The sequence below is a fragment of the Podarcis raffonei genome, chromosome 9 (assembly GCF_027172205.1).
Source record: "Podarcis raffonei isolate rPodRaf1 chromosome 9, rPodRaf1.pri, whole genome shotgun sequence".
In the NCBI taxonomy this organism is placed as follows: domain Eukaryota; kingdom Metazoa; phylum Chordata; class Lepidosauria; order Squamata; family Lacertidae; genus Podarcis; species Podarcis raffonei.
In genome coordinates, this window is record NC_070610.1 from 26,995,439 (window position 1) to 27,013,178 (window position 17,740).

The 17,740-nt window shown below is 42.8% G+C and overlaps 2 protein-coding genes across 3 annotated transcripts in view; one reads left to right on the forward strand and one right to left on the reverse strand.

Annotated features, from left to right (window-relative positions):
- LOC128421524 (scavenger receptor class F member 2-like) lies at positions 1-4,166 on the reverse strand. Of its 2 annotated transcripts, none has more exons than XM_053404445.1 (2): positions 3,753-4,166; positions 1-127 (listed from the first exon to the last, which is right to left on the reverse strand). In XM_053404445.1, exons 1-2 carry the CDS (start codon positions 4,148-4,150, stop codon positions 124-126), a joined length of 402 nt encoding a protein of 133 aa, XP_053260420.1. In that variant the 5' UTR covers positions 4,151-4,166; the 3' UTR covers positions 1-123. The 2 variants fall into 2 exon arrangements, with proteins under 2 accessions (XP_053260420.1, XP_053260419.1); XM_053404444.1 differs by having other exon boundaries at positions 3,726-4,166.
- Positions 4,142-17,740, forward strand: part of CHIC2 (cysteine rich hydrophobic domain 2) — a 27,718-nt gene continuing 14,119 nt past the window's right edge. Inside the window, exon 1 of the mRNA XM_053404442.1 lies at positions 4,142-4,318. Within this exon, the coding sequence (XP_053260417.1) occupies positions 4,200-4,318 (119 nt within the window). The 5' untranslated portion in view covers positions 4,142-4,199. The remainder of the gene's footprint in view (positions 4,319-17,740) is intronic.

The following is a 17,740-nucleotide window of genomic DNA, read 5'->3' on the forward strand; positions in this document are numbered from 1 at the left end:
TAGAATTTGAAGGAAATTTATTGTTTTGTGAACAGGACAGGAAAAGGAACAACTGGACACCTCTGGATTTATATGGATTGCTATGGCAAAATGCAAGACTGTATGCCAGTGGTATATTGCTTACTAGCTGAAAGGAAAAAAGAAAGACCCAATTAATTTATATCACATTTGTTTGGGCTTAGTGCATGTTATTTGGATGTACTGTATGTTGTAGTTAAACTATGGAACATTGGCTTGAAAATTAATAAAGGATATTTTAAAACAAATTTATAAGAAAAAGCTAGATTTCCATATGTGTAGAATAATTTTATTTGCTGCCTCTGGAAAGAAGGTGTTCATTAGTGAACCGAAATGGCTTAGATTAAAAGACTGCAGGTATGTTTGTATTTCCAAACATTAACAGACAATTAAGAAAGCCCATGAAAAAATAATAGATGGGAATGTTTTGACAGTTTTGAAACTAGCTGTCTTTTGTTATTTTCTCTTGATCAAAATTTGCCACAATAATTAATGGAAAAGATGTTAGGATATTATAACTTATCATAGTGATTTGACAGGCAAATTCATTGGGGGAATGCATAGCTCTGGGCTTTTCCAGCTGACAGGAGCTATGTATGCTAAAATGAACATACTTTTTCTTTTATTTTTTAAGAAAAGGCATTCAGTACATTGACATGTGCTACATCAGTACAGTTTCCTTTGAACTATTTAGGCAGCCTTTGTTACTTAGAGGCAAATATTTTTTGTTATATGCAGGAAAAACAGGACATCTGGGGGCACCTAGCAGCTGCTGAGGTGAAAGAAAGATGCCCCCACAGTCCTATTTCATTCACAGAATCCAACCATGCTGGTGATGGGACAGCTTTCTCCAATGCACTTGGGGGAAGCAGTCTAGTTTGGCAAGGAAAGGGAAGGTTGTATACTACTGTATACACAATGTTATCGTCCAATACCAGTGCCCCCCCCTAGAAATATAGGTGCTGGTACTCACCATGAAGTTGTTACAGTAAGTGTCTCAGTTTTTAACAAAAAAGGTGTGCTGGTACTGTGTACCCCTGAGTACCCCCTGAAAAAGCACCTTGCTGCCTCTCCTTACCCCCAGTCATTTACCACCTGAAGTAGCTGCCTGTTTACCTCAACTTTGACCATCCAAACGTTGCCAAGCTAAAACTCCCATCACCCCCTGATCATGCTTGCTAGTGTTGATGAGTTGTAGTTCAGCAATATCTGGAGGGCCAAAGGTTCCCCACACATGCTCTCCCTAATGGTAGGGCTGGCCTTGCAGGTGAGGTAGAAAATCAGTGCAGAGAAGGGAAAGGGAACACACACATTCCTCCCCAGTCTTGATCTACATTTGGCGGGAGTGTGTGTGGGCTCCTGCAGCTGCTTTTGCTTAATAAACAACAACAGTGGCCAGCTGTAAGCAGGCACATCAAAGCATGAACTTAACATAATATGTAGTAAATGAATTATAATTATAATCATTTCAGGAAAACTCACTGTCAGGGAAACCAGTTCCCTCAGCCTTACTTGTATAAACACAAGTTTAGGTATCTGCGCTTCTTTAATTTTCCGCTGCTACCAGTTTACTCAGAATCCTTTCAAAACCTCCTCATAGCTGGTACTGTAGGCTATGGTGTGAGATGGACACCAGGAAGAATTTAAATAAGATTGTTGGTTTATTAAAGGGATACTATTTATACAAGGAAATGCTGCTCTGTATATTGGGGTCTTAAAGGTGCTACAATTCCCCTCCTGAAGATTTATTAGTGTTAGAGATGGAATTTTATTTTTAATTTTTAAAAGATTGTAAATTTTTAAAATTGTAAAATTGAATTTTACAATTTAATCAGCATAATCCATTAATGCAAGTCACGTAAGAAAAGAAGCATACATCACTTTCCCCCCACCCATAGACTTCCCTCAGTGTTAGAGATGGAATTTTAGACAGGCACTCTATACAGGTGTTCTCTATTTAACCAACTGTAAATGCCTAATATTTAAGGAGTGATGATCACAAACAAAGAAGGCAAGATTACAGTTGTCTTATATTAGGAGGAAAGTATAAAACAAATGACCACACACATTCCTTGTTTTAATGAAGGATTGAGAGAAAGAGAAAAGTCTATGAAATGCTCAAAAGCATCCAAGAGGTTTTCTTGGCAGAGCAGAATGCGGAACACAAGAAGTTCCTTAAGTCCGGCATGTTACAAATTCTTTCTGGATTAAGGGATTCTACCCTCAGTAATGAGTTGTATCATGTGGTCCTTCAGAGTAGCATCCAGCTGCACCCATCCATGGTTTTAGCAGTCATTAAGCTAGAAGGCCTGATTCTTTATAATGCTTTTATAATTATGGTTTGGAGGAGGGGCTATTTATCCCTTGCTTTCGCACTCTGTCCCTCCCCAATTCATTGTAAATAATGTATTTCCTATTGGTATTAATCATATGATATTTGCAAACAAAAGGCCATAGAGGAAAAACTGATCATGAAATCCAAACCACTGAAATAAAAAGGAGACTTTTTGTTTGTTTAAATGTTTTTGGACTGCACTATCATATAAAACAACACAAGGAGTGTTGATTGGGAGTGAAAACACCACTTTATGTTTTCACTCTGCTTCCATATATGTTCACTCAAAAGTAAGTTCTACTGCATTCAGCAGGTCTTACTCCCAGGAAGTAAGCACCCACCTTGGCAGTCCCATTTTTACTCTGTAGTATGCTGTTGTGTGACTTGCTCCCCAACGAGTGTGCACAGCATTGTAGCTGTGCAACCTGATTCTATGCACGTTTGCTTAGAAGCGAGCCCCAGTGTCTAATGTGGTTTTCTCTCCACCAAGTGTGGTTTAGATAGCAGCCTTAAATGCCGTTTGACGTTTAGTCCCATCCAGCTCAATGTTACTCGCTTCTGGACAAACCTAGTCAGGGAGCTGGAATTGCAGTGTAAGGTTGCAAACCTAAACTAGCTAGCTACTCGGAAGTAAATCTTATTGACAGCAACTACATCTACAGCCATACTACCCTTAACGTGCCCAATCTTAAACTGACGTATTTTTCTCTATATAAGATGTGCCCATGTATAAGACAACCCCTATTTTTTGGAACTCAAAATTAAGAAATCAATATTTCTAGAGTTGTTGAGCTTTCTTCTGGGGGGGGGAGAGGGTTAGCCAAAGCTGTTGAGCTTTTTTCTCTCTTTCTTTCTCTGTATGCCAAATTAGGGATCCTCTCCAAATGCATGTGTTTGATAGGGCACGTGGAAGGCCATGTATTTAAGCTCTGGGTGACCAAGCACAGAGAGATCTACAAATTCATGTGTGCATGTGTGACAAATTCCAGAGGGGCCGTCCTGTTAGACTGCAATAGATTGTCATTGATTGCTTTGAATTCACTTCAGCAAAAGATTGGGGGGGATCGCCGCCCCCCCAAACCTCTTATTTTCCCAGAACAAAAGTGGCTACCCTAGAGACCCACCACATGAATGGGCTTCCAGCTGCAAGGCTAAGACTTGAACTTGCCAGTCAGCTCAGGCATATGTTTTATTTGTTGACCAATGAGAAGTTCCAACGAGTCCCTGGGCCTCCTTTCCCCCTAGCACCCAAGGCTTCGCAGCCGAGGCCGACCACGCTAAACAAGCCGACCGATCCGGCTTCAGGCGACGCCTCTTCCCCTCCCAAGATGGCACCCGGGAGGCCGACTTCCTCCCTCCAGCCAGCAGCTACCAGCCGCGCGGCCGCCGTTGGCCGCACCTCTGTTCAAACAGCAGCGCGAGCGCGGCGCGTGCGCTTCGGGGGCCTCCGCGGCGGCCTCGCTGTCTCAGGCCGGCGTGCGCTCGCTCCCTCGCTCTCGCGCGTGCGTGCGTGCTCCTGCGAGAGCGCCGCGCGGCGAGGAAAGGGGCGGGGCTTGGCGCCCTCGGCTTCCCAGTCAGTGGCTGCCGCGGCGCCGGAGAGCGGATGTTGTTATTGTTGTTGTTCCTGTCCGTCTCTCTCTTCCCCCTCCCCGGGACCATGACGGGCGCTTCCTCCCGGCGGCCCTGAGAGGGAAAAGCTTCGGTGGCCGCTTCGCTCGGAGCTTCGGAGGAGGCGGCGGCGGCCCAAGAAGCGGCTGCTGCTGCTGCTGCTCTTGGCTCTCTCTCCCTCTCTCTCATCCTCGGCCTCTTCTGCTTCCTCTTCCTCGCGGCCCGGCCTGGCCCGGCCATGGCGGACTTCGACGAGATCTACGAAGAAGAGGAGGACGAGGAGCGGGCCTTGGAGGAGCAGCTGCTCAAGCACTCGCCGGACCCGGTGGTGGTGCGCGGCTCCGGCCATGTCACTGTGTAAGGAAGGGAGGAAGCAGGGAGACGGGGGAGCGAGGTGGGCGAAGAGGGATGGAGGGCGGCGAGAAGAGGAAACGAGGAGCTGCTTCGGCAGGGCCCAACTGGCACCTTCCTGTCGAGACACCTCTGACCTTCCGCGGGGGATTTCTGCAGTCCAGTTTCGTTGCAACCCTTCCGCCTTCAAAGCCTGCTGAAAGTACACATCCCGCTTAGGGTTGCAGCAACTCTTTGTGTTTATAAACACAAAGAGTTGCTGCAACCCTAAGCGGGATGTGTACTTTCAGCAGGCTATGCTGCTAATGCTGTCTCTGCAAGCTTTTGCAGCAGCCCTGTAAGATAGGCCTGTTTTCTCCGTGTTGCAAATGGGGTGGGGTCTGAAGCTGGTTGGTTTTTTAGGGCCCTTAGATAAGCCGAGGTAAGATTCGAATTCAGGCCTGTCTGTCTCACATTTCCTTAGCTGCTGTGCTACCACAGTGTAGTGGCGTGCATATATATATATATATATATATATATATATATATATAGTTCTTGCTTTAGCTTTGTGAGGTAGGTCATCATGAAGGAAGGAAAGATGAACTGAGAGGTAAAGGAATTGTGCTTCTCCAATCCACTCAGTGAATCCAGATGTGAAGCAGGACTGATTTTGCTCCTCATCAGAATAGTTTTGGTGTATTGTCCAAGGTCATGATAAAGTAATGTAAAGTGTTATAGTACTTCTGAACAATATCCTTAGAATAAGGGTTTTCAGCTGTCTTGCTCTTTCCTCTACTCACCTTTCAGAGGTTTGTGTTTATTATCCAGGCTCTTTTCTCTTCACATTGTTAAAAACCCAAATAGCTCAGTTGGTTAGAGTGTGGTGCTGATAATGCCAAGGTTGCAGGTTTGGTCCCACAGCTGCATAGTCCCACAGCTGCATAGTACAGGGGGTTGGATCCTCATAGTACAGGGGGTTGGATCCATCATTCCAACTGCATGATTCTATGATCCAGTGTCCTCCATCTAGGATTTGCTAGGAGCTCCAGCTCTTCCTGTGCCCCTCCCCCATGTTTTTAGATGCATAGAGTAGATAAATGAGATTGATTCAACCCATCATTTAAAATTTGGTCCATATTCTTATATTCATTTGTTTATATACTTTCAGCGCTGTTCATCAAGCTGTGTGAATGTCAGGCAGCTTTAAGCTTTCCAACCTATTCATGCTTTTTGCTCTTCTGTCTCTCTGGACCTAGAAGTACAGCTGGCAGGTCAGGTGCTCTGTTGTGGAATAGTCTGTTATGAAGAATTATGTATGTCTAGGGAAGTTTAATGTCATTTTGTGCTTGTCACAAGTTTGGACATAGACTTCCCTATTTTGGGAGATCCCAAAACGTCTGTGCATACTCACAGATGTAATTGTATCCCCTACTGCTAAGGGATGTGATCTCAGGTCCATTATTGCTATGCTTGTATGTAGAGCATACTCCACTTTTTACTAGCATTCCATACAAACACAATTCGTCATTGGGTCAATAGGGAAACTAAGCTAATGAGATTCATTATGACTAATAGCAGAATGTAAAGTACTAAACCAAATAATTATGACATGTCAGGAAGTAGAACACTTGGGATTTGGATAAGTGTGTGTTTTTATACATGACCAGCTGTGCTATAGATGAATGTAAGTTGTTAATGCTTCTATTAGTCATAGTCTCAACCTACACGCATAATAACATGTTTCAGCTTTCTGCCAAGTAGTTATGATGTGAAAAACTCCCCTTAAAATACAGCAGTTAACAAAAATGACAGGCATGTCTAGAGCACTATGAGTGCATTTATAGTACAGTATATGATCTGGGTCACTTACTTTGCTGTTTTCTAAACTAGATCTCATTTCATATTATAAGGGTTGCAAATTCTATAGCTATCTGTGAATGAGCCCCATTGAGCTCAGTGAAGTTTACTTCTGACGAAACAAGTTTAGGATTACACTGAGTATGCAGTCCTGTGTTCCTGACATGGAGTATTTCCAGGATGTTGAGGGATATAGCCAGTAGTACAAACAAGTAATGCTACTTGAAATGGATTGATTTAAATCACCTTGAGAATGATTAATTTAAATTAATTATTTAAATGAAGTTTCCCATGCTGTCATTCCTGAATGTGTGTGTATACTAGTTGGTTGGTTAATGATGATCAAAATACTTTGATCATGCAGCCCACATACATTTATACTACAGATTTTTCTTTTCAGCTATGGTTGGTGGTGGGTAGAATTGCAAAACTTAATGGCTTTCTGTTTGCCTCTCTGTATGTATTCAGGGACATTAATGTATGTATTGATATCTCTCTGAGAGTTTCTATCCTAACGATTAAATGGAAAACAACTAAAAATCAAATTGAAAAACAAAATGAAGACAGAACAGTGAAAAGGAAACAATAAAAACAAGTAGGAATCTTTAATAAGTTAGGTAGAATACCTGCTGAAATAAAAATGTATTAAGGTCAAGAAGGACACCAGAGCCACCGAGAAGGCTCACTCATGCATCTCTGTCAAACAAGTGCATCATAGATGGAGGCAGGCTGTGCAAAAGGGGCCTCTTTCCTTTGATCTCAAAAGATTGGCAGGGCCAAACAAAATTAAAAAGGTTATTTAGGTATCCTGGTCCTAAACCATTCAGGGTTTCTAATGTAATGACCAGCATTTTGAATTGATCCTGATATGAATTGGTAGGCAGTGCCTCTGGAGGAGCAAAAGGAGCCAATTGCTTTAGAGTCAGAATCCTTGCTACAGTTTTTTGTATCAACAGAAGTTTCCAGATGCTCTTCAAAGGCAGTCCCATGTAAAGTGCATCAACAGTAGTCCAGTTATGCGATAACTAAGGCATGTTTTATCATGTGTCTCTAGACTGGTGCACCAGTTGCACCTGTTTCATATGTTCATCTGCCATCTCAACTTCCAATATCAAGGCTAGGCCAAGGAGGTCTCCCTAACTGTAGACCTGATAGCATAACCTCCATGCAAAACAAGCTGAACTGTCACTCCTTGATCTGTGTTTTGTGTTGTCTGGATTAAGCTTCAATTTGTCAATCCACATCCAGTCCTTCACTGATCTTAGACACTGGATTAGAACCTTTACAGTTTCCCTAGGGTAAGAAGGAAAGGAGCAGGCAAATTGAATATCATCAAAATATTCATGGCATCAAACTTCTGATGTCTGGATTATCTTCCCTCATGACAGTCTTCTGGTTTGCTTGGAGAACCTGAGAAACTGAACACACAGTAGAATTTGGGTAGTTATTGAGAAATTCAAGATCATCAAGCTTAAGTGGATGATTGTGGTGAGATACCGGATACCTGAATACTATCTCTTTTAAAAGCTTGTCAGTTCTTTGGTTCAAGAGGAATATGGCCTATTTTATATTTATAATATCTGACCTCAGATGTCAGATTCTCCCCCTCATCCCAGTTTATTGCTCTTATGTAAACAATTTTTTCTTTTTTAATGCCTATTAAAAGGATATTCGTTTCAGTTTGAAATGTGTATGTTTTAACACATTGGTATTAAATTTAGATTTCATAGTAAACCAGTTACTGTTAGAGAGACTTTCTACAGTGAAAAATTAATCAATTATCCATCATGTTGCTATTAATCCTATTATTTATCACTTCTATACCATGTTTAATTAAGTGAGATATTGTGCTCACCCTTACAACTTTTAATGTTATGATTCACATTGTACAGATGAGGAATTGAGGTTGCTCAATGAATTAAAGGCTAGAATGGCCCTTGAAGTTAGACCTCCTGGATTTATTGCATTCCATTGGCCCTGCTATCTAGTACTGGTCTAGATACCCTAAAAAGACTGTCTAGTGGTTTGAGAATTATTTCTCAAACCTATCTAGTCCAGTATCCTGTTTTCTCAGTGTCTGAGCAGATGCTTATGGGAAGCCAAGCAGGATTTGAGCACAAGAGCATTCTCTCTTCTTGTGAGTTCCAGCAGCTGGTTATTCAGAAGCATTGCTTCTTCCACCTGTGGAGGCAGAGCCTAGCCGTCATGGCTAATAGCCAGTGATAGCTCTCTCCTCCATGAAATTGTCTAATCCTCTTTTAATAGAATTCTAGTCAGATGTATAGTCCACTTCGGGGTCATCTGTCTAATTAAATGTCTTTTTGATCATTATAGGTCTATTCCATAGTTTGCAGTTGAGGTCACGTGTAGGCACATTTGCTTACAGCAGCCTTTGCCAACTTGGTGACCTCCAGATTTTTGGACTACAACTCTCATCAGCTCTAACCAACATGGCCATTCCAGCTGGAGCTGATGGGAATTGTAGTTCAAAACAGCTAGAGAATATCAGGTTAGTGAAGGCTGGCTTACAGACTAAGCTTGTGCTTGCCATTTGGATTTGCTTTAGGGAAGTTATGTAGTGTGGGATGATAATGCTAGGTTAGCAGTATCTATGGCTATATCAGTTCAGTGATCAAATATATGTCCGCAAATTTACCTTCAAGGATTTGCATAGCTTAGTGTCTATTTGTGTCCGCATAACTGAACTGATATAATAGCAAAGTGAAGAATGTTGATCACTTGATTTTAATTGTATCTGTATATCTTTGGTTTGCATTTTATGGTCCTACTGTACATTGCCTTGAAACGTCTGCATAACAGATCGTATATCAAAACCTTAATGATAAGTAATAGCAGCCTAAATAAATATAGTCCTTTGTCTTTTTTTAAAAAAAAATCCCTATCATAAAATGACAAAGACATGTTAAATGTTAATATTAACATTTATGTAGTCTCAGGACTCTGCTTGGCTGTCTTTAGAACATAGAAATGACCTGATCCCTAGCAGAGAGTTTACAAAGTACATTGAGAACAACAATAATAAACAAGCCAATGCTGTATTGTTTGAATTTCTCTAAGGTGGCTTGTTTTGGAGGTTGCTGTTGTTATAGAATATAGCTTTTGTCTCAGGAGGGATTCTGGCCTTTGGGAATATCTTCCTGTATGATCTACACCAGCTGATAATACACCATCAAAGTATATTCTGAAGCTGTACTGCTGATTCTGTTTTATCTTCCGTATACAGTGGCCAATAATCTGCATGCCTAGGAGACCCAGTATAAAAGTGCACTGTTTTAGGAAATTCCAGAGAAGTAACTATGCTAGTCTCTTCCTGATTACAGCAAACATGCACAAAAGTCTTTTAGCACTGAAAACTTGGAAGGGGGGGGGGAAGGAACACCGTATTCCCTTGAGGGTAATCTGTCAGCTGCATGCTGCTAGCAGGCAGGGCTTCCCATTTCCTCTCCCTGCTTCTACCACACCTTCTATGCTGTTGCACGGCCTGGAAAACGCGTGTCCTGGGTTTTGCACTGGGACATGTTGCAGGGTATGGTGGTACCATTCACATAACACAAACTACCACAGAGGTATCATGGCTTGGCTTTTGAAAAGCAGGGTGTCTGCAGTACTTTGCTGATTTGGAACCACTGGCTTAGTGGATTGTGGGGTGTGGGGCAGATGACTCTTCTCAGACATCCAGGGAGGTAGCTTGCAGAGAGCTTTTGAAATTAGGCCAGGAGGTGCAGATTGTCCATGCCTGGCCTAAAGCATTAGCAGATTGTGGCATAGAAGTTTCATAGACAAGAGCCTACTTCATCAGATGAATGGAGTCCTCAAGTTGCCAGAGAGATTTATTTCATGAAATTTATACACTGCTTGATTGTAAGACAACAACAACCTCAAAGCGCTTTACAAAAATATATGTGGATTTAGAGGACTATTTAATGGTCATTTGACCCCACTGTTCAAAGTGACTATTCAAAACAGCAGTAATAGCAATAACCCAAACCTGCTAATTTAACAGCTACAGTGGAAGGGGAAAGCTTGATCAGTAAGCAGAACACCTTTTTGCAGCACAGGTGTGCAAATAGCATAGGCAAGCTAAGAAGATTGTGTTATTTCCTCTGATGTTCACTTCATCGATGATATGGACTCTAATCCACAAAAGTTTATGCCACAAGAAAATCTGTTAGCTTTCAACAATACACTACTCTTTGTTTTTCCTAGCCATTCCAGTAGAGCAATTTGATTAGATTAGAAAATGGTTAATTAAGGTATGGAATGTTGCTCAGTTGACCTAATTGACAAACATAATAAGTGTTAGGTAATTATACAATTTAAAAGGAATAACTACCGTATTTTTCGCACTATAGGACGCACCGGTCCATAGGACGCACCTAGATTTGGGGGGGAAAATAAAGGGGAAAAATTTATTCCCCCCCTCCGCCAGGCGCGGGGCTGGGGCGGGGGAAGCCCGAGCTTCCCCCTCCCCCAGAACGGGACCCAGAGCCATGCCGAAGCTGCGCACAGTTTTGGCATCGCTCTGGGAGCTTGCGGGGCTGGGGGAGGAGGAAGCCCTCCGCCAGCCTCCAAACCATGTCGGGAGACAGCGGGATGGCGCGCTGCGCCTCTCCCGCTGTCCCCCGAGTTTGCGGGGCTGGCGACGGGGAGGAGCAGGCTTCTCCCCCCCGCCAGCCTTCTAGCCAAGTCGGGGGACAGCGGGATGGGCGCGCTGCGCCTCTCCCGCTGTCCCCCGAGTTTGCGGGGCTGGCGACGGGGAGGAGCAGGCTTCTCCCCCCCCCGCCAGCCTTCTAGCCAAGTCGGGGGACAGCGGGAAGGGCGCGCTGCGCCTTTCCCGCTGTCCCCCGAGTTTGCGGGGCTGGCGATGGGGAGGAGCAGGCTTCTCCCCCCCGCCAGCCTTCTAGCCAAGTCGGGGGACAGCGGGATGGCGGCGTTCCGCCTCCCCGCTGTCCCCCGAGCTTGTGGGGCTGGCAGTGGGGCTCTCCTGAAGTCTGGAGAGCGAGAGGGGTCGGTGCGCACAACCCCTCTCGCTCTCCAGGCTTCAGCGAAAGCCTGCATTCGCACCATAGGACGCACACACATTTCCCCTTCATTTTTGGAGGGGAAAAAGTGCGTCCTATAGTGCGAAAAATACGGTAGTATATTTTATTTTAAATCAGGCTGAATGCTTTTGCAAAACATGCATTTAATATTTATATAACATTCATTTATAGCCTGAATTTTTATGTTTATTGTATCATAACTTTGAATCTGTTTAATATTTCTATACTTAGGACAGGATAGTTTTCTCTTTTAGAGCACGTGTCTTTCATATAAAATAAAGATTTTGTAACAACACTTTAATGTGGAGGGAAGAGCAGGATTTGGCCAGTGGGTCAGCTCCTTATCTCTTTCCCCTCTCTGCAGGTGAACTTTGAAAGGTTGATGGGACCAACTGCCTGTCATTTACCTCATGTCACAGTGACATCAGGTAACCCATTTTCCTTTGCCTCATGGTTTGAAATCTTTGGAAGAATTTATGATTAGCTGGTTGTTGATACCTCAAAGCGCTACCATGGGGCTTGCTGTAGACTGATCAGCACTGACAGAAACCCCCACGCCCATCTGCACTAATAATTTCCTTCCAAAGCATCAATTTTATAATATAGTACATGCTATGACTTAGTTTTAGATCACAGTTCTTTTCAGACATGAGTTTACCGAACACATCTGTCATATCATTTAAAACACTGGTAACTCGCAGTATCATGCATTGTTTCAGGATATATAGTTAATTCCAGTGTTAAATCAGCATTGAGACTTGGCTCTTCTATCAACTTGTCTAAAATTGAGTATGTTCCAACACTGTTTTCAAACAGACTTTTGTTTGTAGGACCACTTCCACAAGACATTCAGTGAAAATTGCAACATGGATAAGTTTGTAACATGAATAAGCATCAACAGAAGTATAGTGGCCAGATCAAGGGAAGTAATAGTACCACTTTTTTCTGCCTTAGTTAGACCCTGCCCTGGAGTACTGTGCCCATTTCTGGGCACCACAATTTAAGGAGGATATTGACAGGCTGGAATATGTGCAGAGGAAGTCGACCAAAATGATCATGGGTCTAGAAAACAAGGCTTATGAGCAATGGTTGAGGAAGTTGTATAAGTTAAGCCTGGAAAAGTGGAATCTGAGAGGAGATAGGATAACCATCTTCAAATATCTCAAGGGTTGTCACATGGAAGATGGTGCAAACTTGTTTTCTCCTCCAGAGGGTAAGACCCAAACCAATGACTTCAAGATACAAGGAAAGAGATTCCGACTAAACATCAGAAGGAACCTTCTGACAGAGCTGTTTGACTGTGGAAGGGAAGGTGGTAGAATGGGGCATGGGGCATGGGGTTGATGGCCCTTGGAGTTCCTTCCAACTACTGCAGTTGTATGATCTGGGGTGCTGTCTTTGGGCAGCAGGACCCCTTTGTGCCTGCCAAGGGCTTCCCACCCCTCCCAATTTTAATTGCTTGTTGGGTGGCATGCTTTCTTTTTTTGCTGGTATTCTGTTTGAGGATGGGGTGGGATAGTTGTTTTGCCTTTTTGTCAAGAGATTAGCTTGCATAGGTATTGCTGCTAACAGCTGTATTGTCGGAAGCAGCCATTATAGTTCATTTACCTGACTTTCTTCCCAACACTATCATGCTTGAAATCTTTCTGGAGGAATGTCTTCTGAAGAGACTCAACTTGGTTCCAGTGATCACATGAACACTATTTATGAGGACTGGTGTTGGCTCAGGAGCCAAATACAGATGGTTTTTCAATACAGAATTCCTTTTGTTAATCTTAGAGGGTTTGCAAGGGTAACCTCCATGGGACTCTTCCAGGCTACATCACCTCTGTCCAGGCAACAGCTTTCAACAGCCTTGTTCCATGCTTTCCTCAAGGGCTTTTGCCTGGCTGGAATGTTTCCTTGAATTGTGCTCATATTTCTTGCTTGCTGAGATGGAACATAGAGAAAAGTGTGTGGAGTTTGGGTATAGAAACCTCTTATTTTTGTGAAGGTGGAGCATAGCTTGCCGTACAAAGGTAAAAGTCACACCTGTTGCTTCAGTCACCACAGACATATGACTTTCACCTCTGCTTTGAAAAAACCTGAAATTTTCTTTCTACTAGAAATGATTCTAGGGTGGTCCAGCGCATAGCCCGAGGGCCACATGTGTCCTTCAAAGCCTTTTTGGGCAGCCCTTGGAAACATTTGACACCCCTACCATTTATTGTGCTGTCTTACCCAAGCTGGGTAAGTGTAATACTGGGCTTTAGGAAGGAGGCATGAGGGCTCTGACAGGGTCTCCCACCTCCTTCCCAAATCATAGTTAGTGCTTTCCCAGCTTTAGGAAGGAGGTGGGAGGGTCCAGGACACTGACAGCGCCTTTTGCCTCCTTTCCAAAGCCCAGTGCCTTGCTTAGCCAGTTTTGGGATGGCAGTGTGAGGGCTGGACTGGGTTGTGTCAAATTTTGGCCTCCCTCCCATTCCCTCTGCATGACAAGGTGGCGTGTGGTTTACGGGTTCCATGTCTAAGTACTCTTGTGGCCCATTTTGTAGTTGGATCCCCCTATTGTGTGGGAAGGAGGAGAAATTTGCCCTTAGGGAAGTTTTTGATGACTGATGTTTTAAAATATATTTTTAACCTTCTTTTGGAAGCCGACCAGAGTGACTGGGGAAACCTAGCCAGATGGGCGGGGTAGAAATAATAAATTATTATTATTATTATTATTATTATTATTATTATTATTATTATTTATTATTATTAAATGTAGTAGAGTGGACTCATTTCCTGGAATGTGTGATTATTCTTTTTTACAGAACAACTCTGGTAAAGTTAGTTGTACTAGGGAAATCAATGAGTGAAATCAGAAGGACATGAATTTTTCACATTGATTTCTATATGACCTAAGTGTAACTAACTTATAAGGCAATATAGGCATGTCTTCTCAGAAGCAAATCCCATTGAGTTCAGTGGGGCTTACTCTCAGTTAGGCAGGTATAGGTTTACAGCCTTATTACAGCTCCCTTCCTGTGGAATGCACCCCCCTCAGATGTCAAGGAGATAAAGAACGTATTTTTCGCCCTATAGGGCGCACCGGCCCATAGGATGCACCTCACTTTGGGGGGGGGAAATGAATAAAAAAAAAATATTTCCCCCCCAGCTGCTGGGCTGGGGCCGGGGGAACCCCAGAACAGGCTGCTATCCACAAGCCTTCCGGAGGGCGCCCCATGCTTTGGGCTTCAGGCTGCTGCCTACAAGCATTGCGAGCCCGGCGGCAACTCCCCCCGGGCGCACAAGGCTTATGGACACCTGCGCGAAGCACGGGGTGCCCTCCGGAGGGCGTCCCGTGCTTCGGGCTGCAGGCTGCTGCTCGCAAGCCTTGCAAGCCCGGGAGCAACTCCCACCAGGCGCGCAAGGCTTGTGGATAGCTTCCTAAAGCCTGGAGAGCGAGAGGGGTCGGTGCGCACCGACGCCTCTCGCTCTCCAGGCTTCAGCAAAAGCCTGCATTCGCCCCATAGGACGCACACACATTTCCCCTTCATTTTTGGAGGGGAAAAAGTGCGTCCTGTAGGGCGAAAAATACGGTATGTAACTTTTAGAAGACATCTGAAGGCAGCCCTGTATCGGAAAGTTTTAAATGTTTGATATTTTACTATGTTTTACATATGCTGTAAGCTGCCCAACGTGGCTGGGGAAACCCAGCCAGATGGGCGGAGTATAAATAATAAAATTATATTGTTATTGTTATTATTCTGGACCCATCCCCTTATTTTTCTGCCTCAAGGCATGAATAATTCATATGAGGCAATAACTATGAATTCTTCAAATGGTGGTAATATAGCACTTGTGTGTACTGAGTGATAATAGCTATTAAGGTTTCACCTTGACAAGTTTGTTGTTGAAATGGCAGCACATATAGAAGTGTGGACCTCTCAGTCATGCATCCTTGATTTTCCTTCAAAGGGAACTTTGTGTTGATCCTCTAAGCTGCTGCGGTAGAGAATAAATGTTTTTAAAATAGGGCAGCCTCAGATGCGACACTAGTGGGGTAGCATGTATTGTGTGCTGTCACTGCCCTCAGTTGTAGCATTTTTTAAAGTTGCTGGATAAATGCAACTTGTCTATGCAAGAGAGCTTTGGAATGCTGGACATAATAGAAAAGACCTTGGAGTGAAAAGGAAGGGTACTTTGTGTATGTGAGTGAGCGTTCTGCAAGCATAGATACTTCTTGGCTGCTGGCAAATGTGCCTCTTTCTACAAAAGGAAATTTGTTAAAGTATGAGAACAGGAAACTTGCTTCTTATCTGTCTTTACTTGTTCTTGTTGGAGTTCTAGCTGTGATGATGGATTGATTTAAATCAGATTTCCTGTCTTGTAAATTGGGCATTTGCTGAATAAATGTGCCTCATTGGTTGCTGTCATAATTAAAACACACTGATATGCAGCTAAGTAATGCTTATATGCAGAATACCTAGGAGCATAAAAGACTTAGTGAAAGAGATACAACTATCAAATTGTTTGGGTTTCTGCATGTCAGGACACTATTCAATACAGTGGTACCTCTGGTTAGGAACTTAATATGTTCCGGAGGTCTGTTCTTAACCTGAAACTGTTCTTAACCTGAGGTATCACTTTAGCTAATGGGGCCTCCCGCTGCTGCCGTGCGATTTCTGTTCTCATCCTGAAGCAAAGTTCTTAACCCAAGGTACTACTTCCGGGTTAGTGGAGACTGTAACCTGAAGTGTTTATAAGCCAAGGTACCACTGTATCACTTATTTGAACAAATAGACCATAGAGAGTTAAGTGTGTTGTTTTTTGGCACAAACATACCAAACCTCCTAGAAGCAAAAGTGGTAATTAAGCAGTATTTTTCCATAACATGTAAATAAATTTCCATGCTAATCATAAATTTCATAATTTGCCAAAACAGCAAATGTGATACACGGCCTACTGCATTGTATTTGTAATGATCAGAAGGGAAGTATAGATTTTAACTTGTATGTTTTAAATTCAAATTTCATATTGGCCCATATTTTTAAAACCACACTTTTTAAAAAATAGAAAAAAATCAGTTGGTTTTATTCATTCAGCTGGGTAGACTTCTGTTCTAAATTTCAAGAAAGAAAAGTAAACATTCTGTTTTTAAGGCTTTTGTAGTGTTCGGAATGTATTTGGCTTCAGGTTTCTGTGTGTTGTGGAAGTTTTTGATATCCCTGTCAGCGAGAGAGCGAGGCCCAGGTTCCTATGGATAAAGTATACAAAACTTTGAACCTCGCTTCTCCCAGCGTGAAATTGTTTTGGTCCCCAGTACGTCTGGACCACTAGTTATTCCAGTGACTTTAGGGGGGAAATGAGATGTGGTAGGACAACCACAGGACCAATTCCTGAAGTCTTGCACATATTTTAACACTTTGTAGAGCACTTATCCCAGTTCCTATGTTCTTCTTCTCTGCATGGGAGTTATTAGTGGCTAATTATCAGGCCATCATGGTTCATTATGATTCTTTTTTTATGGTGTAATCTCTTCTCCACAGTTAATTGTGTTCTTGGGAGCAAAAGGTCAGACTTTTTTGACTACTAGAAAGAAAGAGGTCAAGATGAGAGAATAACACATGCCCTAAGAGCTTAAGATATTTCAAATGCAGCCGCTTGACCTTGCAGAGTCACTTATGGTTAAGGATGACATGATTACTTCCAGAGATTCTGCCGAAGTTCCTTGGCTTACACTTTAGATCTTCTGTTCATAAATCTGATTAATAACTAGAATGTGATTGAAGTGTATAGCTTATTTGATGTAACTTTGCATCAGTCAAACATTCATACACATACAGTAGCTGCCTTTCTCTTTTTTTAATTTCTTAAAAAAGTGTCCTAAGAATTGGTCCACTTTGTATACTCTTTCAATACTTTGCAAAAGTGTCTAAATTCTTATGGGAGAGTTCCATTGGCTCCCATTCCTCTGTACACCTTTTTGAGGTGCACATATACCAAAGAACTTGCAAACTGCTTTCTAACCCAGCTGCAAATTTACACTGTTACGACACTCTGGCTTGGAACCGGGGGTTGGAAGATTCTCAATATACCTGCAAGTTGAGATCCCAGTTTCTTGCCCTTCATTACACTACATATTCCACAGTAGGTCACTTCACAGTTTATGTGGTAGACATGTTTGCACACTGTGACACCATGTCTGGCGATAGACACCATTATTTATACTTAAATACACTGGCAGTCCTTTATTATTTTTGTCAAGGTGGCTGCAATAAAATATCAAATATAGCAGTCAACAAGAAAAACAATGCAATAACTAAAACACAAATATAGCAATAGAAATGGTAAGAAAAGTGGCTTGGTTGCTTAATTGGAACTATAACGCTTTAACTTGCCCCTAAAACTGAAGACAAGAGGAATGCAAGTAGTATTTCTTGGGGAAAAGTGTTGAAAAGACTTTGAATGTTCATGGGGCTACCTTTGAAGGTGACTCGGAAACTACAACTAATCCAGAATGCGGCAGCTAGACTGGTGACTGGGGGCGGCCGCCGAGACCATA